At 34.1% G+C, this 27929-nt stretch overlaps 1 protein-coding gene and 1 long non-coding RNA gene across 13 annotated transcripts in view; both read left to right on the top strand.

The window, feature by feature from the left end:
- LOC125668355 (glutamine--fructose-6-phosphate aminotransferase [isomerizing] 1-like) overlaps positions 1-12403 on the top strand; it is a 28260-nt gene extending 15857 nt beyond the window's left edge. For 7 of the 12 annotated variants that reach the window (XM_048902352.2, XM_056163759.1, XM_048902355.2 and 4 more), the window contains 10 exons: positions 470-663; positions 2654-2774; positions 2985-3142; positions 3302-3416; positions 3699-3826; positions 4275-4403; positions 4989-5027; positions 6833-6994; positions 9575-9635; positions 10314-10403. In XM_048902352.2, coding sequence (XP_048758309.2) covers positions 470-663; positions 2654-2774; positions 2985-3142; positions 3302-3416; positions 3699-3826; positions 4275-4403; positions 4989-5027; positions 6833-6994; positions 9575-9619 — 1091 coding nt within the window. In that variant the 3' untranslated portion in view covers positions 9620-9635; positions 10314-10403. The other 5 variants (XM_056163760.1, XM_048902356.2, XM_048902347.2 and 2 more) reach the window with 3 other exon arrangements.
- A 2474-nt stretch (positions 12404-14877) lies between these two features.
- LOC130054314 (uncharacterized) lies at positions 14878-27929 on the top strand. Its single transcript, XR_008802634.1, has 3 exons — positions 14878-15066; positions 21718-22446; positions 22834-27929. It is a non-coding gene; the product is annotated as an uncharacterized LOC130054314 (long non-coding RNA).

The following is a 27929-nucleotide window of genomic DNA, read 5'->3' as shown; positions in this document are numbered from 1 at the left end:
TCAACTAATTTGGATTTTTCCTTCTTTAAGTTAATGAATTTGATTGTCCATATCTATAAGTGAGTGATTTTATTTTCTTTATAAGTCAGTGGTTTTGATTGTTTCTGTAAGTTAGCGATTTTTATTATTCCTAATATAATCATTAATTTCAATTAACCCCATTTGTTAGTATTTGGATTGTTTCTGTAAGTCAGTGATTTTGATTGTTTCTGTAAGACAACAGATTTTAATTGTTTCTGTAAGACAACAGATTTTAATTGCCCCTGTAAGTCAGTAAGTTTGATTGTCTACAGAAATCAGGGGGTGTTCATTGTACATATAAGTCAGTGATTTTGATCGTCTCTTTAATTCAGTGATTTTGATCATGTATTTAAGTTTGTAGTCAACTTTCTCGTATTCAGTATGAACCCTTTATGATTTTTACTGGTTTAAGGCGACACTATATCACAATTTGTTTGCTATATTACAGGAAGTTACAGCTCGTTCATGCAGAAGGAAATCTTTGAACAACCTGAGTCTGTGGTGAACACCATGAGAGGACGTATGAACTTTGAAACTAATCAAGTTGTGTTGGGCGGAATTAAAGACTTTATGGTGGAGATTCGGCGATGCCGCAGACTTTTATTTATAGCCTGTGGGACCAGCTACCACAGTACTGTAGCAGTAAGTTGTCTGTGTAGTCAAAGTTATCATAGAGAACAGCAATCTTATTCTGACTACTAGATAAATGTCTTATTCTGATTACCAGATAAATGTCTTTAATATTCTGATTACCAGATAGATGTCTTATTCTGATTACCAGATAAATGTCTTATTCTGACTACCAGATAAATGTCTTATTCTAATTACCACATAAATGTCTTATTCTGATTACCAGATAAATGTCTTATTCTGACTACCAGATAAATGTCTTATTCTAATTACCAGATAAATGTCTTATTCTGACTACCAGATAAATGTCTTATTCTGACTACCAGATAAATGTCTTATTCTAATTACCACATAAATGTCTTATTCTGATTACCAGATAAATGTCTTATTCTGACTACCAGATAAATGTCTTATTCTGACTACCAGATAAATGTCTTGTTCTGACTATCAGATAAATTACCAGATAAATGTCTTATTCTAATTACCACATAAATGTCTTATTCTGATTACCAGATAAATGTCTTATTCTGACTACCAGATAAATGTCTTGTTCTGACTATCAGATAAATTACCAGATAAATGTCTTATTCTGATTAATACCAGATAAATATCTTATTCTGATTACCAGATAAATGTCTTATTCTGATTACCAGATAAATGTCTTATTCTGATTACCACATAAATGTCTTATTCTGATTACCAGATAAATGTCTTATTCTGACTACCAGATAAATGTCTTATTCTGACCACCAGATAAATGTCTTGTTCTGACTATCAGATAAATTACCAGATAAATGTCTTATTCTGATTAATACCAGATGAATGTCTTATTCTGATTACCAGATAAATGTCTTATTCTGATTACCAGATAAATGTCTTATTCTGACTCTCAGATAAATGTCTTGTTCTGACTATCAGATAAATGTCTTGTTCTGATTACCAGATAAATGTCTTTTTCTGATTACCAGATAAATGTTTTTTTCTGACTATCAGATAAATGTCTTGTTCTGATTACCAGATAAATGTCTTATTCTGATTACCAGATAAATGTCTTATTCTGACTACCAGATAAATGTCTTGTTCTGACTATCAGATAAATGTCTTTTTCTGATTACCAGATAAATGTCTTATTCTGACTACCAGATAAATGTCTTGTTCTGACTATCAGATAAATGTATTTTTCTGATTACCAGATAAATGTCTTATTCTGACTACCAGATAAATGTCTTTTTCTGACTATCAGATAAATGTCTTTTTCTGATTACCAGATAAATGTCTTATTCTGATTACCAGATAAATGTCTTATTCTGACTACCAGATAAATGTCTTGTTCTGACTATCAGATAAATTACCAGATAAATGTCTTATTCTAATTACCACATAAATGTCTTATTCTGATTACCAGATAAATGTCTTATTCTGACTACCAGATAAATGTCTTGTTCTGACTATCAGATAAATTACCAGATAAATGTCTTATTCTGATTAATACCAGATAAATGTCTTATTCTGATTACCAGATAAATGTCTTATTCTGATTACCAGATAAATGTCTTATTCTGACTATCAGATAAATGTCTTGTTCTGACTATCAGATAAATGTCTTTTTCTGATTACCAGATAAATGTCTTTTTCTGATTACCAGATAAATGTCTTTTTCTGACTATCAGATAAATGTCTTGTTCTGATTACCACATAAATGTCTTATTCTGATTACCAGATAAATGTCTTATTCTGACTACCAGATAAATGTCTTGTTCTGACTATCAGATAAATGTCTTTTTCATGACTCCTAAATAAATGATTTTCTGGCTGTGCCTGTAACAATGTACACTTGTACTTTGTGGTGACAAAATAATCCAGATTTATTAATTCTAGAATATCTCGAAAATAAAATTATAATGATGACATAGTTTAGAAAATGTTGAGGTATGTAAAGAAAAATGGTGTCAATTTATGCTTAGCAATTTTTTGTGTCATAAAAATTGTTGTCTTTTTACAGACAAGGCAGCTAATGGAAGAGTTGACAGAACTCCCAGTGATGGTGGAATTAGCCAGTGACTTTCTGGACCGACAGACACCAGTGTTCCGGGATGATGTCTGCTTTTTTATCAGTCAATCAGGTAATGCCAAAGGTCAAATTTACAGACGTCGACAAGTTCAGGTTGCATATATAAAGGATGCAAAGCTAGTTAGCTTAGGGTACTTATTAAACAGGAAACACATCTATGTATTAAATTGTGTAGCCTTATAATTCAGTGTGTTTCAAAATGTGTATGTGCTAAATTTGCTTAACATTATTTCTTGCGTTTACCTGATATTTTTTTTCCTAGGTGAGACAGCAGACACTCTGATGGCCCTGCGATACTGTAAGCAGCGGGGAGCATTGATCGTTGGCATCACAAACACTGTAGGCAGCAGTATCTGTCGTGAATCTCACTGTGGTGTACATATTAATGCTGGACCAGAAATCGGAGTGGCCAGCACTAAAGTAAGACTCAGTGAAATCTTCGCGCATCAGCAGACGTTTTTTGAGTTATGGGCCTTTGTGTAGGACCACAAATCTGGTGTCCAAAGTTTGTAAGAGCCATGACTCCGAGAACATTGTGCTTCATAAACCTCTTGTTTATTATCATTTCTTTACTTTTAGGCTTATACTAGTCAATTTATCTCACTTGTGATGTTTGCCCTTGTCATGTGTGAAGACAGAATCTCAATGCAAGAGAGGAGGAAAGAAATCATTCAAGGACTCAAACACTTGCCAGGTCAGTTGTGATGGTCATAGGGCTGGGGGAGTGGAGAGGGGGGGGGGGGGAATTTATTGTATATAAAAATATGCTTTTTAGTACCTGCTGTATGTGCATATAAAAGTATATCAATTGCTTGAAGTATTATGGTTTTTTGTATAAAACAATGCACGTGTATTTCTCAACTGTTATATAAACCACACTATCAAATTAAACTGGTGTTCGAGTAAAAGGATCCAGTTGTACATGTATATGGAAGAAATAGTAAGAAAGTTCACTACATTTTGTGTGTATGTATAGACCAGATCAAAGAAGTGCTGAAGATTGACGAGCATGTTCACACACTGGCCAGGGAACTATACCAACAGAAGAGTTTACTGGTGATGGGAAGGGGATACAACTACGCAACGTGTCTGGAAGGAGCGCTGGTAAAATTGCTTCTGTAGGAGTTATCTTCCCTTAAAATGTGTTCATAGCTTTGTTAGGTAGCGAAATTCGTAACAAGAAATGAACAGCACAGTCTAGAGAGATAGCCATTCTTGTTTCGTTTGTATGCTGTTGGTGTTCTTATACAGTTTTCCACATGGCTCATTTTCCTGTTTTATCCACTTTCATAGAATTTTGTCGAATTCCAGGTCAATTTGAAATAAATATATGAAACCAGTTTTGTACCAGTTGACTTAACAGAAAATTTTAAAAGCAAATCCACAGACTCTTAATGCTATTGGAAAAAGTATGTCTTCTAAAGTTTAGTCTTATTGAAAAAAAATTTGCAAAATTTAAGTCATTTGGTATATTCCAATAGTATGTTTTTCTTATTCAATGTGTGTCTATGATGGAACGTTTGTATATTTTTGTATGTGTGTTTATTGATAGAAAATAAAAGAGTTGACGTACATGCATTCGGAGGGCATTCTAGCAGGAGAGCTTAAGCATGGTCCACTGGCCCTAGTGGACAAAGCCATGCCGGTTATGATGGTGGTGACCAGAGACAAGGTCTATCCTGTAAGTGCTGACTAATGATTTACTTTATTGGTACCTATTGCAGTCCACTACTGCTGCCCTAGTGGATGAAACGATTTCAATCATGGTAGTAATGACCAGGGGATGACCAATGATTTACTGAATGGTCATGTTTTGGTCCTGGTGGACCTAATTTGTATTGGTGTACGAGGGAGACTCGCACAGACAACTTATCCTCATGAATATTTAATGTCATTTGTTGCTTACATATAATACCATATAAGTGGATTTGTTAGCGAGACATAAATTTAGTGATTTTTCCATAAAAATGAGTAAATATATTTAGCAAGAGCTAATTTTAGCCACTTTATAATTCCAAGAAGATAACAATTACCCACGATATGGACTAAATTGTTAGCGATATTCAATTTTAGCGATCTCACCATCCTCGCTGATAATGCCAATACTAAATCCTCACTAAAAATTCTGCTTATACGATATATTGGCTGATCTGTGTATATATGGGAATCACCTTTTCCTTCAGCCATTAGCATAATTACGCTACATTTGATATTTGGCATCATAGGAATCGAGCTTCGGGTACACATCTGTTTCTTTGTTTTGTAGAAATGTATGAATGCTCTGCAGCAAGTGAAAGCACGACACGTGAGTATTTGTCTACAGAAAACGGCTATTGTGATTTCACATTCATGGAAAAATGAACACCTTTTGTTGTATTGTAAACAAATGACATAAGATGTTTGTAATATCTTATTCAAAGTTTTCCATAAGAAGACGAATCTATGATTTTACTAGGTTCCTGGTGAAAATTTATTGCCATGGAAGATTTTGAGATGTAATTTATTTGGATTGATTACAATTCCTTTTCAGGATGTAGTCGTGACATGAAGGCTAGCACTACAGGCTATGAACCGTTGTGTGTCCTCTATTAAACTATCTACTGTGTCTGTGTCACCATACATGCATGTTGTAACTCCGTTTAGCATTTCTTTACAGGAGAAAAGAATGGCTATCGCATCTTTTTGAATGATTCTTTGCAGAACACAGGCTGAATTTGCTGTCTTCAACAATATGAATTCAATGAAGAATTGCTTTTTCTTCCCAACTTTTTTTTAGCTTTATGAGAAATTTAAGATTTAGGAATTCTGAAATTTATTTCAAATCAATCACCCGGACCTGTTTATACTATTTGCATTGGTAGCCACAGTCTATTTCTGTAAGTTACGATCGATGCAGATATTTTAAATTTCATTGATGACAGAGAACTTCAGAATATCTTTATGGGAATATGTATGTATTTAACAAAGAAAATGTGTCGCTGCCTTTATTAAATTCTTGCTTACAAAAAAGAAAATTTGAATAAAGTAGTTATAATAATTCATAACTTGACCATTATGATTAGTTTTGGCAGTCACTGAATTCGGGATTTTGAAGGAACAAGTCAGCCTGTCATTTATACCTGTATGTTTTAATTTTTCTCCCTAGCTTCCTTTTTAACAGTTTACTGTATGTACCATAGCAACAATAGTGAATGAGCATTCTAACTGCATGATCCGTAATAATGACAGTACCCTACTCCAGGCTCCGCAGCAGTCGATAAAATGCTGTTACGAATATTCACATCTTTAGTATGCTGCTGCTCACATTTCTGTCCCATTTGCAATGATAATTTTATTAATATGGGGAAAACCCCAGCTGTAAAATGCAAATTTATAAGAGCAATGAAAGTCAACTATTTTTCAGTGAAGTGAATGTATACTGTACAGGGTGCTCTGTAATACAAAGCCTACACTCGGGGCTTTCGAAAATATCAAGTCCCAAAACATTTTGATTTACAAGATTCATGCTGATTAATCATTATTTTGATGATTATTACTTAATTAATCCTCAAATTATGTATAATTACTTCTCCTATTTGAAATGATTACTTCTAGAATTTAAAGAAAATTTCATATGGGGGTGGGTTGATGGGGGGATTTGCTAGTTTTAATCACACCCTCGTATGTAAATGTGACCTTGAGAGTTGAGAACAAACTAGGAGTCCACAACAAATCAACTGCTTATGAACCAATTACAACAGGAGTCTTAAACATCAAAGTTTTTTCCAATTCGCTGTATTGAGGTATAAAATATCACAGAATGTCATGAATATAAGAATAAAAGGATTGAAACCTGACATATAATTCCGGCACTATGATGTCACAAAAATTAAATACGGACTCTCACTTTTTAAAAAACTTTCTTTGATCTGGGATAAAATTCTGCCTTGTCCAGGATGTATGTTTTTGCATTACAGAGAACCCTGAATGAATGTAATTTCTAAATGTCTAGTCAGAGGCACCTTGTTTCCTTTCCACAGCTTCAACATACGATGACCCAGTGTCCATGATCCAGTGTACTAGCAGTAATTTGCATGTTGTCATGACAACCATGATCATTATTCATTGTAGGGTAATCCGATAGTGTTAGGCATTACGGATGACAATGAGACAAGACAGCAAGCCAATAAGTTCATTGGTGTGCCCTCCACCATAGACTGCTTACAGGGCATTCTCACCATAATCCCTATGCAGTTAATCTCCATGCATATTGCACAGTTGAGAGGATGTGATGTAAGGCTGGTTTCAAGAAGTGCCCCAATATAGAGTAGACATAATAACCAGAGTGCATGCTTAGCTTTTTGTTTTTCTTGTGTATACACACTCTTCTCTCATGGTAAAATCTGTTCCCTACTGCACAGCTTATAGTAAAATGCGATTACACAGAAAGAATCCAAACAGTTGTCGGTGAAGAAATTGGTTTTCCGCACAAAAGTGTATTTAAAGTTGTGGGAATTTTTCGATTGATCTTTGAGGTAATTTAAATGCAGGTTTTACATAGAGGCTGTGCATGAACGAGACCGATTTTGTCCTGTATGTAGTGCTCGTCTAGTGTCGGCCGGCTACAAAGGGCAGTGCATGTCTAGCGTTCTGTAATCTAACAGTCTTATCAACTGGTATCCTTTTAGGGGCGTCCCATTTTACTATGCTCCAAGGGAGACACAGAAACACAAAAGTATGCATATAATTATGTGGAGGTCCCCCAGACAGTCGATTGTCTCCAAGGTGTCCTAACCGTGATACCTATGCAGCTGCTCTCTTTCCATATTGCCGTTTTGCGAGGATACGACGTAAGAGATACTATGCATGTGTTTTTTTTTAAATCTTGGAATTCCAAAAAAAAAAAAAAAAATTAAGAAAAGATTTTGAAAACAAAAAAATCTTACCAATTCTGAAAGATGTTCATCAAGAAAGCATCTAAAAGTTGCAGGGTTATTTTTTGCAATGTTTGGGGGGGGGGGGGGGGGGGCATTTTTTTTTTGGAACATTGGAACAAGTTTTCATTTTGGAATGGATGGAGGACTTTTCTGCGGTGCTCTTTTCCTTTGCTTTTCCTATTTCATTAGGAACTATTGATTTGTTTCTTGCAGTCTTTCTCCTATAACAACTTTTTGTCTGTCACGATTCACATAAGCACATTTCCCCAGTATTTTTTAATTTTTCGGAAGAATTCATCGTGGTTTCACTTTCATTATTGGTTTGCTTACTTATTTAAATGATATTTGGAGACCAGGTGTTATATAATACCTATTGGTTTGCTTACTTATTTGAATGATATTTGGAGACAAGGTGCTGTAAATTACCTATTGTAAAGGAGTAGTTTTATAGAAATGCTAGTCTAGGTTCAGCAGCTGTACGTCTTGCGCTTTCTGGGTGAAAGTTGGTGATGGAAATTCAACTTTGATTAAAATAAGTTATCAAACAGTAGAAGCATTTTTCATTGAGCCAAAACTGTATTCCTCATAGCACAGTCTTCTCAGTAATTCTTTATATCTTAATGATCAAAATTTGTAATTAAAAGTGGTGGATATTTAGATGACCTCCATGTCTCAAGGTCAATATGCAAATGTTTGAAACATATTCTAGTAATACTGCTGTGCAAAACTAATTGTTTTCACTTTGAAGATTTTCTTTTATGTTTTTAATTAATCTTGAAGGGTGTGACACTTGTATTATTCACCAGCACTTCATACTAGTAATTCATAAAATGTTTTTATGATGCGCATATCAATTGAACAATTTGGTTAATTATTATTATGATACAACATTGCAAATTATTGTGAAAGTAGGGGCATTTTGGTCCACTTTATCAGATTATTCGCTCTGTAAACTGGAATGGTACATGAGATTCATGAAAAACATATTATAACATATACTTAAAATGATTTGCAGTGTCTGAGGACCCAGTCTATAATTGTTTTATTGATCAACTTTCTTTTCTTCATGCATGTTGAACTTAAATAATTATATACAAAAATCATGATGCTTTACTGCCATGTTAACACATTCACATGTTAAATAAAACAATTTTTTCTGCTCAAATATTCATGAAAATACCAGTATTTTGCAACACAGCACTTTCCATTAGATGATGTCACAGTGCAGAACATTCGTGAAACACAAACTACACAGAAAGATCACATGATGTGCAGAGCCAATGAAAATGAGACAATTAGTCAACTGGTCAAAAGCAGTTAACCAGTCATATACTGTTGACCAATAAGGAAGTGAAAGAAATTGGGAACTTTTTTTTAAGTTAACAATCAAAATGCTGATTTATATTATTGCTTTAGTTTTATATAGGGGAAAAATGAAGGTATATAACAACATGTGATAATGTGTCTTAATAGCTATCACATAAAAATTTATTTTGTGTAGATTAAGAATTCAGTTTCAATAATCCTGTTTTTCTATCCTTTTTGGGTCTCTTATTCAGTGCATTCAAATACATACATATACAAAGGAAATCAAACTTTCAACAACAAAAAATTGTCAAATTTTCTAATTAAATGAATGAGCATGTTGCATTGCTATATACATATAATGATACCACAAGTCAAATGAATAAGATACAGAATGGGTAAACTCTATCCCATTATGTGAAATTAAATTGTATAACTCTAGGCATCTTCACAAGTCAAGGGTTATTGATTCGTTACCTCGGTAGTGCGAGGTAACGAATCAAATATTTCTTGACTTGTGAAGATGAACTCTAGGTGACAAATATTAAAGTAAGCAAAAATGAAACAGTCAGAAATTGTAATTTAAAATAAAGTAAAAGATATTAAAGTTGTGAACTGATTTCTGCTACAGGTTGACTGTCCTAGGAATCTTGCAAAAAGTGTGACTGTGGAATGATGGACCACAGAGAAAGGTACACTTTCTGTCGCGTGTCAGCTGTCATAACCGTGCTAAGTGTGTGTGCATGCGTGTGTGTGCGTGCGTGCCTGTGAAATCAACACTCTTGTTGATTCATTATAAACAATTGTAAACTCTTTCTAGAAAATAGTGTGCATGGAGAATGTACAAATTTCTACCGTGTGATAAAATGGCAGGTCATAAAGTGCATGTTTTGCTTTTTGTGGCAAATGATATGTTTTGCACTTTTGTCTGAATCTCTGTCCCCTCAGAGTTACAGGTACTAATATGGTACCATTTTAAATGAGGATCCAAGGAAATTTGTACATATACTATTACAAGCTAGTGTAAAAATCATTCAGCAATGAAACCAACAGCATTTTCTTAAATCTTGAATTCCTGCTATATTCCTATGACCTTTATGCACTGTGTATGTAGCTGCTATATGTGCGACTACAGAGCTTTTGGTAGCAAGTTTTAACTACTGTCAGCCAATAAAGATACGTATGCAGCCCTAAGATATGTTCCTTACTGGAACTAATTTGATTGGGGTGAATTGCATGAAAGTGTAAGGAACAAATTTAATAGCAAAATGAAATAGCATGAGCATAGTATTGCACGGTGATTAAACAAGATAAATTCTTCAGAAAAGTATGCAGATTTTCATCTCACGATAATTTTTATTCATTTTCAGATTGATCGACCTCGCAGTTTACTGAAGATGCACACGTTTTGACCACCATTACAGAACATGATGAATCAGTATTCCAAAGTCAAAGTCGTATTTTTGTTACGGTTTTGAGAGGGACCAAATATAATGGAGCCTAGACTGCATTTTGAAATAATTGTAAATTATATAAACTTTTTGAATTATGTTGTGATTTAACAACATGGGATCTGCTTGTTAGCATATATGTATACAATGTATAATTTGTAAAGGGGAGTCAAAGACTTGTATTTCCTCCAAATAAGGAAAATTAACCTGTTGTGTGGGTATCCCAATATAGTTAGATTTCTGGGGTTATAGGTCAATATCATCCTGTGTGTGCTAGATGTGTAGGCGCACATCATTTAAATTGATTAGTGATGAAGTTTATACGTTGGCTAATTGATGTAGTAGCATCTGCATAATGAGTTTACGTCAGCGGAATTCGCTGATATTTTTTTTTATGTGTTATGTTTTGGGTTTTTTTGTTTGTTACATTGGTATAAGTACCACTCTGTATTTGTTTATTATTACACCAACCATTGCATTCTGATAAGAGCTTTGTGTTACTGTTTCATTTGAATTTTAAGGACCTACCCCTTGTGCTAAATATTATTTGTTGTTTTGTTACTCTAAAACAATCTCGGTATATACCTGTACCTAATACAATGTGCTCTGTTACTCTAAAACAATCTCGGTGTATAACTGTACTTAATACAATGTGTTTTGTTGCATGATTATGTGTTGTTGAATCATGTAGATCTGCACAGATGCTGATGGAAATAAAACTATTTAAATACGCAAGTGAAATCAAAATCTTCTCGCAGCGTGATGAAACTGCAATGTTTGTATCTTTTGAATAATAAACATCAATCTAGTTAAAATTAAATGTTGGATCCCCCACAAACCTGAGCTGAGAGGGTGGATTTGAATGAAATTGAATGTCCATTCCACTAAAACCAGTGATCTTGACAAGATTCCAGAAGACTCTTATTACAGATTCTATAAATAGATTCTACAATGATGCAATCATGTGACTTTTTATTGATCAGATCTTCACCGACAATCATGTGACTAAAATACTCACTAGTCACCATTGCAATGATTACATGCTCTCGCGATTTTTACAGATCTCTACCCTATTGTATTGTGTAAAACATTTACATGTATTGATTTATTATGATATATTTTATTTTTATCCATCTGACGATGAATGCTGGATTATATCTTCTTTCTTTTCCAATTAATCTGTTAATGTGTGATAGTCAAATTATTCTATCCTACCTGTGATTGCAGAGAGGAGTATATTGAAATGGTTGAGCAGGATTGGTTTAACAATCCGCAACACAATCTTCAAATTAATAGGTCTATTCATATATTTGTTTGGTGGAATCTCTACAATGTACACTTAAGGAAAAATACTGATAGTTGAATTGTTCTACATTCAATAACTAACTGGTGTTGCTTTACTTTTCTGGTGGTATAGAATACCTGTAGATTAATCCAGGAAGTAGTTGTGCATTGTGATTAACGCTGGATAAATCGTGATTTCCTCCGGATAAATCACTGATTAACACTGCATAAATCATTGTAATTTACATGGGATAAATTATTGTGATTAACGCCGGGTAAATCATTGTGATTGATGCCGGATAAATCATTGTGATTTACATTGTGATTAAATGCCGGGTAAATCATTGTGATTAATGCCAGATAAATCATTGTGATTAATGCTGGATAAATCATTGTGTTTAACGCTGGATAAATCATTGTGATTAATGCCGGATAAATCATTGTGATTAAATGCCAGATAAATCATTGTGATTAATGCTGGATAAATCATTGTGATTAAATGCCAGATAAATCAATGTGATTGATGCTGGATAAATCATTGTGATTAACACCGGATACATCATTGTGATTAACACATGACTTGCACAGGATAAATCATTGATATTGGATAATTTATGTATTTTATTCAATAGGATCTGCTTTCCTGAAGCAATGTAATTGCTTCCATTAAATCATTATTGATACATTATTATGTAATCGAGGGAAAATAAATTTCTAAAACTATTGATTTGGATTTATTTTTATCGGCTTGTTTGCATGATAGAAAAGTAACAAGATGTTTGGAGAGCACTATAGAAATCCACTGTTTTGTGGATGTCTGATTTTACTGGTAAGGGACACACGCACACATCAGTGGCATAACCTTCATTAAGGCAAAAGGCAACTGTCTACAAATGATTTTGACTAAATTAAAGGACATGGCTTATAGTCTACTCTAGTTAATTTAAACCAAACCTCTAGAAAATTGCCACTGAAAACAAAGGTTTTTATATGTACAATTCACGATCAGTTTGAATATCCATCAGAGATTATTCTTTGTGTAGTGTGATATGGTCATTACGTGATGTCGTAATGTGACTGTCATCGCGTTATTATCATAGATTTTAAACACACTGATCACAGTTACTCTATCGGTGATCAATGGCCGTAAGCGCCGAGCATGGGCCTAAAGAAGCCCTTCACGGCAGTGGTGACGTCTCCATATGATTGAAATATTCTCAAGAGGGACGTAAAACAATATTCAGTCGATCAATCTATCAAGGATTTTGCTTCTATCGTATCTTCGCTCTTTCTAGCCTAATGTATTGTGACTGATCAAGGGCACAGGAGAAATGGGGGGGGGGGGGGGGGGGGGGTGTTTGGTAAAGTATTAACATAAACTCAAATAATTGAAGATATCTTCAATTATTTGAAGATATCATCAATTCAATTATTGCTCTCTTTAATTGAATTAATGCGCGCATTAAATCAATTATTGCTCTCATCAAATGAATTAATGCGCGCTTCAATTCAATTATTGCTCTCATCAATTGAATTAATGCGCGCATCAATTGAATTAATGAGAGCAATAATTGATTTAATGCGCGCATTAATTCAATTATTGCTCTCTTCAATTCAATTGATGCGCGCATTAATTCAAATAATGAGAGCAATAATAGATTTGATGTGCGCATTAATTCAATTATTGCTCTCTTCAATTCAGTTGATGAGAGCATCAATTTAGTACAAATATTGCTCGCAATAATTAATTTAGAGCTCGGTATAAATAATTTGATGATCTCCTTTAATTCAATTGAAGATATCTTTAAATCATTTACAATGCTTTTGTATAATGAATTAATGCGCGCATCAATTCTTTTAAAGAGAACAACAATTCAATTAAAGATATCATTAATTCAATTGTGGATATGTTGAATTGAAGATATCTTTAATTATATAGTTGCTCTCTCTAAAAGAATTATTACTCTCTTCAAATGAATTAAAGATATCATTACTTCAATTGAAGAAAGCAATAATTGAGTTAATGCGCGCATTAAATCAATTATTGCTCTCATCAAATGAATTAATGCGCGCATCAATTCAATTATTGCTCTCATCAATTCATTTAATGCGCGCATTATATCAATTATTGCTCTCTTCAATTGAATTGTAGCGCGCATCAATTCAATTGTTGATATCATTAATTCATTTGAAGAGATCATTAATTCAATTAAAGCGCGCATCAATTCAGCTGAAGAATTAATGATATCATCAATTCAATTAATGCGCGCAATAATTCAGAATTGAAGATATCATTAATTATTTGAAGAGATCTTTAATTCAATTGTTGCGCGCATCAAATGAATTGATGATATCTTCAAATAATTGAAGATATCTTCAATTATTTGAGTTTATGTTAATTCGGCGCTCCATAGTAACCAGCTCCTAATTACTGGCTTATGAAACGGAGAGAAATTAGCTACTAGTAACCAACTCCTAATAACTGGCAAAGGAAACAGAGAGAAATTAGCTATTAGTAACCAGCTCCTAATTACTGGTTAATGAAACGGAGAGAAATTAGCTACTAGTAACCAGCTCCTAATAACTTGTAAAGGAAACAGAGAGAAATTATCTACTAGTAACCTATGGAACGCCAAATTAACATAAACTCAAATAATTGAAGATATCTTGAACAATTATTTGAAGATATCATCAATTCATTTGATGCGCGCAACAATTTAATTAAAGATCTCTTCAAATAATTAATGATATCTTCAATTCTGAATTATTGCGCGCATTAAATAGTAACCAGCTCCTAATTACTGGCAAAGGAAACGGAGAAAAATTAGCTACTAGTAACCAACAGAACTCCTAATTACTGGCAAAGGAAACGGAGAGAAATTAGCTACTACTAACCAGCTCCTAATTACTGGCTAATGAAAACGTTGTCTACTACATATACATTGTCGGAAACCCGCGGCTGCTTACGCTCCTCTCTCCATCGAAAGAGGAACGAAGCGTCATCAACCGTGGGTTTCCGTCGATGCTACATATCGTATCCAGCTACAAGCAGCAAACCAGCTACTAGTCACGAGAACGCTCTACTTTACATGAGAGTAATGAAAAACTTGCTCACTGTTGCTACTACAGAGATAAAGTTGTAACTACTGATAGCCAGATATCGATCTCTGTTACGAAACCCATCCTTGGTATCATATATAAACTGTATTGTCTGTCGAGATGCATTAATTACAGAATTTACGCAGGAGCAATTCTATGTACACTCATGTATCATATATAAACTGTATTGTCTGTTGAGATACATTAATTACAGTCTTTACGCAGGAGCAGCTCTATGTTCAGTCGATGAGACTACAGTTGCGTCGGGAATTGTAAACTAAGCAATAACGTGAGTATCAGAAATAAGATTTACGTCACGTCGCAAGAATTCTAGATTTTTATATAAAAAGAAAATGTGAAAAACTAGTGGAGTATTTTTTTTTTCTGTATAAAAATAACGCAAGTTGAAAATGCATTTTTGTAATTAAATACATCTAGAGTATGTATAAATTTTATATAGGCCTACTAAGAAATGTGAACTCTGACAGTATTAGTACTTTTGAATGATTGTTATTTATTTTCATTGTTATAATCTTGATTGGTGAATGAACAAGATCGGTAAAGTTGGCTACTAGTAACCAGCTACTAGTAACTGGCTACTTAAAAAGAGAAAAGTTGGCTACTAGTAGCCAGCTACTTGAACCAGGAAAAGTTAGCTACTAGTAGCCAGTTACTAGTAGCCAGCTACTAAAAGTAAGAAAAGTTAGCTACTCGTAGCCAGCTACTACAAAATATAAAAGTTATAATTACTGATAGCTCGCTACCAGATAAAGGTTAATGAGTTTGAAAATTATTATCTATCAGATTTATTTCTAAAGAGGACGAGGAGTCGTATGAAATTTCATGCTCAATTATCCCCAATTACATAGCGTTGCAATGCAAAATACGAATAAACTTTTTCAACTGAGTGTTTACTTTAAAAGTGAAAAGGATTTAATTCAGACCTTCAATCATTTGATATACCATCCATTTTGAGATATCTGCTACTTTTACAATTTGATTCGAGTTACCCTGAAATTTCAACATAAGTGTGAATACCGTAAGAAATTTTATGTTTGACTTTATGTTTGTATTAGATATCTGATGAATTTACGACTATACATATGGCAAGAAGTGATAGATGGTGTTCTGGTACGCCATGAATTTTCAGATATCGCTCTTTAGGAAATCCGTTACTTATACATTTTGATTATCGGTACAATCAAATTTCAAGATCCGTATGAATACCTTAAGGAACTCCGTGTTTATATCATATATTTAACTAACTTACAACGATACGTATGGCGAGTAGTGATATTGGGTATCGTAATATGTCATCAATTTTCAGATATCACGCTTAAGGAAGTCAACTACATATACCTTTTGATAGCAGGTAAACTGAAATTTGAAGTTTTTCATAAATATCTTAAGGAACTCTGACTAATTTATAACTACCCACGTGAAGAGGTGTGATATTAGGTATCTTGATATGCCAACAATTTTCGGATATCATACTTAACGAAGTCAGCTACTTATACCTTTTCATTTCCAGTAATCTAAAATTTCAAGTTTTTCATAAATATCTTAAAGAACTCCTTGTTTGTATTAATAATCTGACTAGTTTACAACTATCCATGTGAAGTGGAGTGGTACTAGGTATCTTGATATGCCATCAATTTTCAGATATCACCCTTAAGGAAGTCAGCTACTTATACCTTTTGATTGCAGGTACCATGAAATTTGAAGTTTTCTACCAATTTTTTAAGAAACTCTGAGTTTGTATTAGATATCTGACTAATTTACAATTATCAAAGTGAAGAAGAGTGATATTTGGTGTCTTGACATGCCATAAATTTCCAGATATCACACTTAAGGAAGTCAGCTACTTATACCTTTTGATTCCTGGTAACCTGAAATTTCAAGTTTTTCATAAATATCTTAAAGAACTCCTTGTTTGTATTAGATATCTGACAAATTTACAACTATCCATGTGAAGTGGAATGGTATTAGGTATCTTGATATGCCATCAATTTTCAGATATCACACTTAAGGAAGTCAGCTACTTATACCTTTTGATTCCTGGTAACCTGAAATTTCAAGTTTTTCATAAATATCTTAAAGAACTCCTTGTTTGTATTAGATATCTGACAAATTTACAACTATCCATGTGAAGTGGAATGGTATTAGGTATCTTGATATGCCATCAATTTTCAGATATCACACTTAAGGAAGTCAGCTACTTATACCTTTTGATTCCTGGTAACCTGAAATTTCAAGTTTTTCATAAATATCTTAAAGAACTCCTTGTTTGTATTAGATATCTGACAAATTTACAACTATCCATGTGAAGTGGAATGGTATTAGGTATCTTGATATGCCATCAATTTTCAGATATCACACTTAAGGAAGTCAGCTACTTATACCTTTTGATTCCTGGTAACCTGAAATTTCAAGTTTTTCATAAATATCTTAAAGAACTCCTTGTTTGTATTAGATATCTGACAAATTTACAACTATCCATGTGAAGTGGAATGGTATTAGGTATCTTGATATGCCATCAATTTTCAGATATCACACTTAAGGAAGTCAGCTACTTATACCTTTTGATTCCTGGTAACCTGAAATTTCAAGTTTTTCATAAATATCTTAAAGAACGCCTTGTTTGTATTAGATATCTGACAAATTTACAACTATCCATGTGAAGTGGAATGGTATTAGGTATCTTGATATGCCATCAATTTTCAGATATCACACTTAAGGAAGTCAGCTACTTATACCTTTTGATTCCTGGTAACCTGAAATTTCAAGTTTTTCATAAATATCTTAAAGAACGCCTTGTTTGTATTAGATATCTGACTAGTTTACAACTATCCATGAGAAGTGGAGTGGTACTAGGTATCTTGATATGCCATCAATTTTCAGATATCACGCTTAAGGAAGTCAGCTACTTATACCTTTTGATTCCTCGACACATGAAATTTCAACTTTTTTGATAAATATCTTAAGTACCTCTGCTTTTCTATTAGATATCGGACTAACTTACAACTATCCACATGAAGAGGAGTGATATTAGGTATCTTAATATACAATTAATTTTCAGATATCACCCTTAAGGAAGTCAGCTACTTGTGCATTTTGATTGCAGGTAAACTGAAATTTCAAGTGTTTAGTATAAATTTTGAGGATTTCCGTTTTTGTTTTAGATATCTGATGAAATTACTAATGCACATATGACAAGGAGTTATATTAGGTATCTTGATATGCCTTCAATTTTCAGATATCACGCTTAAGGAAGTCAGCTACTTGTACATTTTGATTACATGTAACCTGAAATTTCAAGTTTTCAGAAAATATTTTAAGGAGCTCCCTGTTTGTTTTAGATATCTGATTAATTTACCAATGCACACATGACAAGATGTGATATTAGGCATTTTGATATGCCATCAATTTTCAGATATCACGTTTAAGGAAGTCAGCTACTTATAACATTTGATTCTAGGTAGCCTGAAAAAGTTTTCCGTACATATCTTAAGGAACTCTGCGTTTGTATTAGCTATATCATTAATTTACCATCTCACATATGACAAGGAGTGATATTAAGTGTCTTATTATGCCATCAATTTTCAGATATCACGCTTAAGGAAGTTAGCTAGCTACTTAGAACTTTTGATTCCTGGTTACCTGAAATTTCAAATGTTTTGTAGATATCTTTTAAGGAACTGTGTGTTTGTATTAGATATCAGACTAATTATATACTATCAACCTGAAGAGAAGTGATATTAGGTATCTTGATATGCCATCAATTTTCAGATAGATATGTTAGATATCTGACGAATTTATTTTTGCCGATATTACAGGGCTTTATATGAAGTGTCTTGATATGCAATCAATTTTGAGATATCGCGTTCGACGAAGTCAGCTACTTATACCTTTTGATTCCAGACATCCTGAAATTTAAAGTGTTTTGTATATAGCTTAAGGAACTCTGTGTTTCTGTTAGATCTCTGACTAGTAAACTACTATTCACGTGAAGAGGTATGATAATCGGTATAAAGATACCTAATATCACTCCACTTCACGTGGATGGTTGTAAGTTAGTCAGATATCTAATACAAATGCAGAGTTCCTCAAGATATTTACGGAAAACTTCAAATTTCAGGTTACTTAGAATCAAAAAGTATAAGTAGCTGACTTCCTTAAGGGTGATATCTGAAAATTAATTGTCTATCAAGATACCTAATATCACTCCTCTTTATGTGGATAGTTGTAAGTTAGACAGATATCTAATACAAACACAGACTTCTTAGAATATTTGCTAAAAGCTTTAAATTTTAAGCTTCTTGGAATCAAAAGATATAAGTAACTGACTTCTTTAAGCATGATATCTGAAAATTGATGGCATATTAAGATCCCTAATATCACTCCTCTTCACGTGGATAGTTGGAACTTAGTCAGATATCGAATATAAACGCAGAGTTACTTAAGATATTTACGGAAAACTTGAAATTTTAGGTTGAATGCAATCAAAATGTATAAGTAGCTGACTTCCTTAAACGTAATATCTCAGAATTGATGGCATATCAAGATACCTAATATAACTCCTTGTCATATGTTTACTGGTAAATTAATACGATATCTAATACAAACACAGACTTCTTAGAATATTTGCTAAAAGCTTTAAATTTTAAGTTTCTTGGAATCAAAATATATAAGTAACTGACTTCTTTAAGCGTGATATCTGAAAATTGGTGACATATTAAGAGACTTAATCTCACTCCTTGTCGTATGTAAGATGGTAAATTAATGATATTTATAATACAAAGACAGAGTTCCTTTAGATATTTGCGAAAAGCCTGAAATTTTAGGCTACATGGAATCAAAAGCTATAAGTAGCTGATTTCCTTACTCGTGATATCTGAAAATTGATGGCATATCAAGATATTTAATATCACTCCTTGTCATATGTGAGATGGTAAATGAATGATATATTTATTACAAACGCAGAGTTTCTTAAGATATGTACGGGAAACTTGAAATTTTAGATTACTGGAAATGAAAAGGTATAAGTAGCTGACTTCCTTAAGTGTGATATCTGAAAATTGATGGCATATCAAGATACCTAATACCATTCCACTTCACATGGATAGTTGTAAATTTGTCAGATATCTAATACAAACAAGGCGTTCTTTAAGATATTTATGAAAAACTTGAAATTTCAGGTTACCAGGAATCAAAAGGTATAAGTAGCTGACTTCCTTAAGTGTGATATCTGAAAATTGATGGCATATCAAGATACCTAATACCATTCCACTTCACATGGATAGTTGTAAATTTGTCAGATATCTAATACAAACAAGGAGTTCTTTAAGATATTTATGAAAAACTTGAAATTTCAGGTTACCAGGAATCAAAAGGTATAAGTAGCTGACTTCCTTAAGGGTGATATCTGAAAATTGATGGCATATCAAGATACCTAGTACCACTCCACTTCACATGGATAGTTGTAAACTAGTCAGATATCTAATACAAACAAGGAGTTCTTTAAGATATTTATGAAAAACTTGAAATTTCAGGTTACCAGGAATCAAAAGGTATAAGTAGCTGACTTCCTTAAGTGTGATATCTGGAAATTTATGGCATGTCAAGACACCAAATATCACTCTTCTTCACTTTGATAATTGTAAATTAGTCAGATATCTAATACAAACTTAGAGTTTCTTAAAAAATTGGTAGAAAACTTCAAATGTCATGGTACCTGCAATCAAAAGGTATAAGTAGCTGACTTCCTTAAGGGTGATATCTGAAAATTGATGGCATATCAAGATACCTAGTACCACTCCACTTCACATGGATAGTTGTAAACTAGTCAGATATCTAATACAAACAAGGAGTTCTTTAAGATATTTATGAAAAACTTGAAATTTTAGATTACTGGAAATGAAAAGGTATAAGTAGCTGACTTCGTTAAGTATGATATCCGAAAATTGTTGGCATATCAAGATACCTAATATCACACCTCTTCACGTGGGTAGTTATAAATTAGTCAGAGTTCCTTAAGATATTTATGAAAAACTTCAAATTTCAGTTTACCTGCTATCAAAAGGTATATGTAGTTGACTTCCTTAAGCGTGATATCTGAAAATTGATGACATATTACGATACCCAATATCACTACTCGCCATACGTATCGTTGTAAGTTAGTTAAATATATGATATAAACACGGAGTTCCTTAAGGTATTCATACGGATCTTGAAATTTGATTGTACCGATAATCAAAATGTATAAGTAACGGATTTCCTAAAGAGCGATATCTGAAAATTCATGGCGTACCAGAACACCATCTATCACTTCTTGCCATATGTATAGTCGTAAATTCATCAGATATCTAATACAAACATAAAGTCAAACATAAAATTTCTTACGGTATTCACACTTATGTTGAAATTTCAGGGTAACTCGAATCAAATTGTAAAAGTAGCAGATATCTCAAAATGGATGGTATATCAAATGATTGAAGGTCTGAATTAAATCCTTTTCACTTTTAAAGTAAACACTCAGTTGAAAAAGTTTATTCGTATTTTGCATTGCAACGCTATGTAATTGGGGATAATTGAGCATGAAATTTCATACGACTCCTCGTCCTCTTTAGAAATAAATCTGATAGATAATAATTTTCAAACTCATTAACCTTTATCTGGTAGCGAGCTATCAGTAATTATAACTTTTATATTTTGTAGTAGCTGGCTACGAGTAGCTAACTTTTCTTACTTTTAGTAGCTGGCTACTAGTAACTGGCTACTAGTAGCTAACTTTTCCTGGTTCAAGTAGCTGGCTACTAGTAGCCAACTTTTCTCTTTTTAAGTAGCCAGTTACTAGTAGCTGGTTACTAGTAGCCAACTTTACCGATCTGAATGAACAATAGAATAGAATAGAATAGAATATGATTTATTTCCAAATTAGGGCCCTCTCGGGCATACAGCATACATGATGTTAAATAGGACTCCAAAGTGCGAAGGTCACGCCAAAGTCACGGTGCGATGGTCCACACTCATACGCCAAAGTGCGATGGTCTGACACGCCAAAGTGTGATGGTGTGAGACGAATGCGCCATAGTGCGATGATCTGACACGCCGACGTCCGATGCTTTGTAAAGGACACAGTGTTTTGGTACAGATTAAACCAACCGTGTGTTGTTTCACCAAAATGTCAGTGCAAAATCCATGTACACACAAAAAATAAGAATAAGAACTTATTTCACTACCATTTAGTTGTCGTGTTAATAAACACAAAATTTTCCAACGCGACATCGTATAAAATGGAATTTATTACGTGTACGTCAAAGTAATAAATGATCATGGATTAAAGAATATTTGGGTGAAGTAGATAGTTTGACAACAAATGTACTTTGCCGTTCTCACTATCCTCAACCGTGTAGACCATCAACTGTCGTCCATGTCAATCTTAATCTTCCGTGCTTTCCTCCAATATATCCTGAAGAAGTTGGTGTCATCACTGCAGTATAAAGAACCTTCATTGGGGCAAACTGACGAAGCGTTGCAATACGCCGGTTACGCGATACGTCCGAGTTATTTCCCTTTGGAGAACTCTCATGCTTAGTAAGGCGCAAAACAACTTGTTTACACGCGGTAGTGGGACAAATCTTCATCACTGCATAAGTGAATATGCTCAGTAAGTTTTATCATATGCAGTTTCATCACCAGTTTTCGATTGATACACAAACTAAGTAAATGATAAGTATTCAAGGAGTAGTTAAATACTTGGAATTCTTATCATATCACGTTATTTCGTTGCACCTCCCTATCATATCTAGGATTTTACTTGCAAATATGGTATTGTATTTATGTTCCCACTTTAGTGAATCGTTTGTTTTGATAGTATTCTATATTTCCTACATCAAGTATTCAAAGAGAAGTCGGATTTTAATACAATTCATCTTTCTCGCTGACTGTAAGATCCACTCTGTCCCACTTAAAAGCATTCAACGTTCCACTAAATGCACCTCATACACAGGAGAGCTCTAATTTCGAAACTGGCGCATTATTCTGTTTTATTCAGAAAGACGTTAAGAATGACGTCACAAACGTTACTGAACTCCGCACCATGGGACTTTGGCGTGGCCATCGCACTTTGGCGTCCGTAACGATAACAAACCATCGCACTTTGGCGCAGACCATCGCACTTTGGCGTGATCATCGATCGAACTTTGGAGTTACCATTGCACTTTAGAGTCTTACATATGTATTCTAAGTATATGTGTTTATTCAGTTGACTGGAGTAGGCGAAATTCTTTTTTAATTCATGATTGTGAAGTCTCCAAAGAAAAACAAAATCAGCTGCTTGCCATAGACTTTCCTGCTCCTGTTTCCTTGGCTGAGGGACGACCATTAGATGATGTTTTCACTTTTACTAGGGAAGTTACCCGATTCCGCCCCTATCCGGGATTGAACTCACGACCTGCGGAACCAAATCTCCTAGCAGCATGTAACCAGCAAGTTTAACGAACCAGAAATTCTTGCGCACCACTTCGTAAAAATAGCCAAGGAATTAATATAACGTATCAATGTAAATGGAAAGAACGAGATATCTAAATTTGTGAACATCATCTAGTCACTGCTCTTTACATTGGCCACTCGTTCAATATGGAGCTCTGAATTTTATTTTTTCGCGTTATAACGCGAAACTTTTGCTTATATATGCGTAATTTTCGCGTTATAACGCGAAATATTCTACATAAATATAGTTATGTAAAAAAGGAACCCGTGATTAGTACAATGAACGAAGACTGACTTATATGCATTCACAAGTTATTAGTATTAAAGAACACACGCTAACACGCCTACATCTTACATACGCATATTTCAGAATGTTTAGCAAATATGCTATTGAAGTTTTAATGAATGCAAAATAGAATTCATATTGATAATTGACTACTGTCAGTGTTACTGATTAAGAACAGCTTTCAATACGGGGGTATAATATTTCGTCTGCTGAAATCAAGCCTTAAAATGTCACAGAATATTAAAAAACTATTGTATTACCGTATGCTTAATCTACAATTTCTTTTGATTGATTTGATAACTCGAAAACCCCACAGAATGTCTCTAGAAAGCACTTGGGGACCTAAGTCATTGTCTTCAAATAATTTCAAATGAATCCACACTTTTCAAAGATTATGTCCCTTGGCTGCCATCTTTGGATTCTCATAGGAGCCTTTGTAACTGTTTTATGATTTTGCCATTTGATATGCTTTTGATTTGGTTTGAACATATTTTATTGTCCAGAAAGACCTTTCCTATATCACAAGTAGTAACATAAATAAGTTCCAAAACTTAAGTACGGTACCGGTGGTAACAAAGGTCAATATAAGATGATCTGCTAACATAAAACAGTCAAATTGTAACCAATTATAAATGCATATACATGTATACAAAACTACAAAGTAGAGCTGGACAAGTCCAGAAGCGTCGGCGTGTATTAGAAATAGGGGTGGCGAACTGGGTCGGGGAAAAAAAGGGGGGGGGGGTTATAAAACGTGTTTTGACTTAAAGTTAAATTTCCATCAGAAACTTATTATTTTTCCCCACTCTGTCAATATCTTAAAGACATCACTTGAAAAAAAAACCACGAAGTTGTTATACTCGTATAAACCAGAACTTTACATGTACATATTAGAATGTACTTGTTTATTGTCAGATCATTCACTCCAATGCAAATTAAGTCTCAGAAAATTGTTCATTCATTCATTTATAGATTAATAAGAATAGAATTAGATTAATAACTGTGTATTGCAAGTTAAGACTTGCGACTTTGTTTTTAGCTGAAATTGAGAACAATTTTTAAAATAAAAGAAATATTATGTTCACAAATATCGCGTTTAGTGTAATTAATGTATATGAACCGATGATTTCAATACATGTAAAACATTAAGATTTGTTTTCTATATAGAATAGATGAAAATATAATATTTTGATATACATGCAGTTACCTCATCATAATGTAACTATGCGTATGGTTTAAACCTAGAGGGGTGAGACGGTGATTTTAATCTAATTTTCAGTATTTTCCTTTAATTTATATACACTCATAATATTCTTCTAATATTTATCGATAATTGTTTATTGACTCACGACGTTGAATCACCCAAGCTTCCAAACATCGAACAGATGTTAGCAAACCTGCACGTACAACAATGACGCATAGTTACCCCGTTTAAACACGCCAGGTACAGGTACATATATAATTATATAACATACATGTACATTCCATTTGGCGTCTGTTGCCACATTTCGCCGTTATATCACGGCCACCTGATATAGCTTACGTACACCCCCCTACACCCTCTCTTCTATCCAATGAAAAATAAATACAGAACCAATAACTTATCCGAAATATGTGATTTCCCCACCGATCACCTACATGATTCGTTTTGAATAGCCAGTTTCTACTTTCTTTAAGTACGTCAGGGCCGTAAATTAACCTTCAATTTGGAGGAGGCAGGAAATTAGGCGGGGGTCTGGGGGCCGCCCAGGCCCCTAGACGCTGAGCACATTTTGTGCACACTGAACACGTTTCGTGCAAAATCCTTGATTCTAGGGCCTTCTAAGATGTTACTTGACTAACTCATTCTAAAAGAAAGATTTGGAATGCTTTTTAAGGGAGGTATCATGTTCTTAGTTATTGGAAACAACATAAATTCTAATGAACTTTAAATTTTAATTTTTTTTTGGCTCAAAAGTTGGAGGAGGCAGCTGCCTCCTCCGCCTCCATGTAATTTACGGCCCTGTACGTAACAAATCATGTAAACAAATAGGGATACCGGCTTCGAGACCGATTCACGGGTTATAAACCAACTTTACCGAAGGAATTTCTGCGAATATCTCGTCAGGCTAAAGTAGTTTTATCCAAATCCCATGTCATCAGTTAACTTGCATGAAAGATTCCTGACATGTTGCAGATTCAAGTTTGTTCAAATCATGGCCACAGGGGGTAAGGTGGGGTCACAATAGCGAATAAGGTATCAAAGTTTTACATGTGATAATATAGGGAAAATCTTTAAAAATCTTCCTCTTAAAAACCACTGGGCCAGAAAAGTTGAAACTTTTATTAAAGCTTGCTGATATTTTGTTCAAATCACTCCCACCCCACAGGGGGGTAGGGTGGGGCCACAATAGGGGATCAAAGTTTTACATGCAAATACATAAGGAAAATCTTTTTAAAAAACCACTGAGCCAGAGAAGTTCAAACGTAAACGAAAGCTTTCTGACATAGTGCAGTTCAAATCATGCCCCCCCCCCTCCCACACCGGGTGTAAGATGGGGTCACAATGGGGAATCAAAGTTTTACAGTGTGGATCTTTAAAAATCTTCTCAGGAACCATTGGACCAAAAAACAAAAAATGAAATCTACACTTCAAGCTTCCTGACATAGTGCAGATTCAATTTAAAAAAAATGCATGGCCCCTTGGGATAGGATGGGGCCACAATAGGGGATAAAAGTTTAACATTCGAGTACATGGGGGAAATCTTTTTAAAAATTCTTCTCAAAAACCACTGGGCCAGAAAAGTTCATATACACGAAAGCCTCCTGATCCACGTTTGTGTAATTCATGGTCCCCGGGGGTAAGGTGCAGCCACAATGGGGGATCAAAGTGTAATATGCTGATAATAATATATGAGAAAGATCTTTTAACCAAGATGTGTTTGTGAAACACAAATGCCCCCGATAATGGCCAATTCCAAAGATGACCAAGATCACAAGGACAAATATCTTGATACCAGTAGAAAGACCTTGTCACAAGAAATCCTCATGTGCAAATATGAAAGCTCTAATATTGACCATTTAGAAGTTATTACCAATGTCAAATTTTTAAAAAGTAGATGAAATGCCAAGGTCAAAAGGTTTAGTACCCACGGAAAGGTCTTGTCACAAGGAATACTCGTGAAATATCAAAGCTCTAGCACTTACTGTTCAAATGTTATAAACAAGGTTAAACTTTCAGACAGAATGAGGGAATGTCAGACAGGACAAAAACAATACACCCCCCCACCCCCACCCCCGATCTTCGACATAAAAGTTTCTTGAACTATTTAAGCTAGGGCTTTCATATTTTGTATATACATATTTTTTTTTACAGAAAGACCTTTCATGTGATGCAATGATATGTGATCTTGTGACCTAGACTTGGAAGTTTGACCTACTTTTAATTAAAAAAATTTACCTATTTATTATCTCCTGAACTATTCAAGATAAAGCTTTCATATTTTTTTTAAATATACGATTCTTATTGCAAGGTCTTCATATCATACCATGATCAATGACCTTGTGACCATGATCTTATCCAGAACATAGTTAGCCATATTGCTGGTGATGTATCTCTTTGCAATGTGAATTAATTTTCAGTTATGTTGTGATCCTCTAGGGCTAGGTTGGGGCCACAATATGGGGTCAAAAATTTTCATGGGAATAAAGACTGATAACAAAAATCTTTTAAAAATCACTACAGCTGAACAATTATGGCAGAGCCAAGGTGACTCAGGTGAGCAATGTGACCCATGGGCCTCTTGGTTGGGGGGGGGGGGGGGGTCGGGTTCTGAAACATGTGGGTAATGGTATACATCAAAGTCATGCAGATTATGACAGACCAAAGACGTTAAGAAAAAAAAAAAGGGGGGGGGGCTGACTGGTGACGTCATCCTTATATTTCTATTGAAAGTTACAAAGTATCCCCTCGACCGCGATGTATGGAAAGCAACTTCTGTTGTATGAAAACACTAGCTGTTGTGTTGTACATTTCAAGAAAAATACAGGCGTAGGAATTTAGCTACACTGTACATTAATGTACAATTGTGGATGTAGGTCGATCGAAGTTTAATGCCTTACCTATAGCAGAATGGGCAGGCAATAATCTTATTTCCCTTTTAGGACCCTAAATATTACATGCAATCCATACACGTGAAGTAATGCGTGGTATTTAGCCTATATATCAATGAGCTGCTAGGATATACAACTGAAATCCAAACCCGATCTAAAATAGTATTGATTTTATACACACACAAACACATACTAACAGAAAACATGCTCTCAGCAGGTGCTCCTTTCTCGTTTTGATTTTTTTCTCATTTGCGCAATAAAGATCTATGTCTGTCCTTCTT

The sequence above is a fragment of the Ostrea edulis genome, chromosome 4 (genome assembly GCF_947568905.1).
Source record: "Ostrea edulis chromosome 4, xbOstEdul1.1, whole genome shotgun sequence".
Taxonomy (NCBI): Eukaryota; Metazoa; Mollusca; class Bivalvia; order Ostreida; family Ostreidae; genus Ostrea; species Ostrea edulis.
The sequence above is the reverse complement of the archived record's forward strand: the minus strand, read 5'-3'. Positions and strand labels throughout refer to the sequence as shown.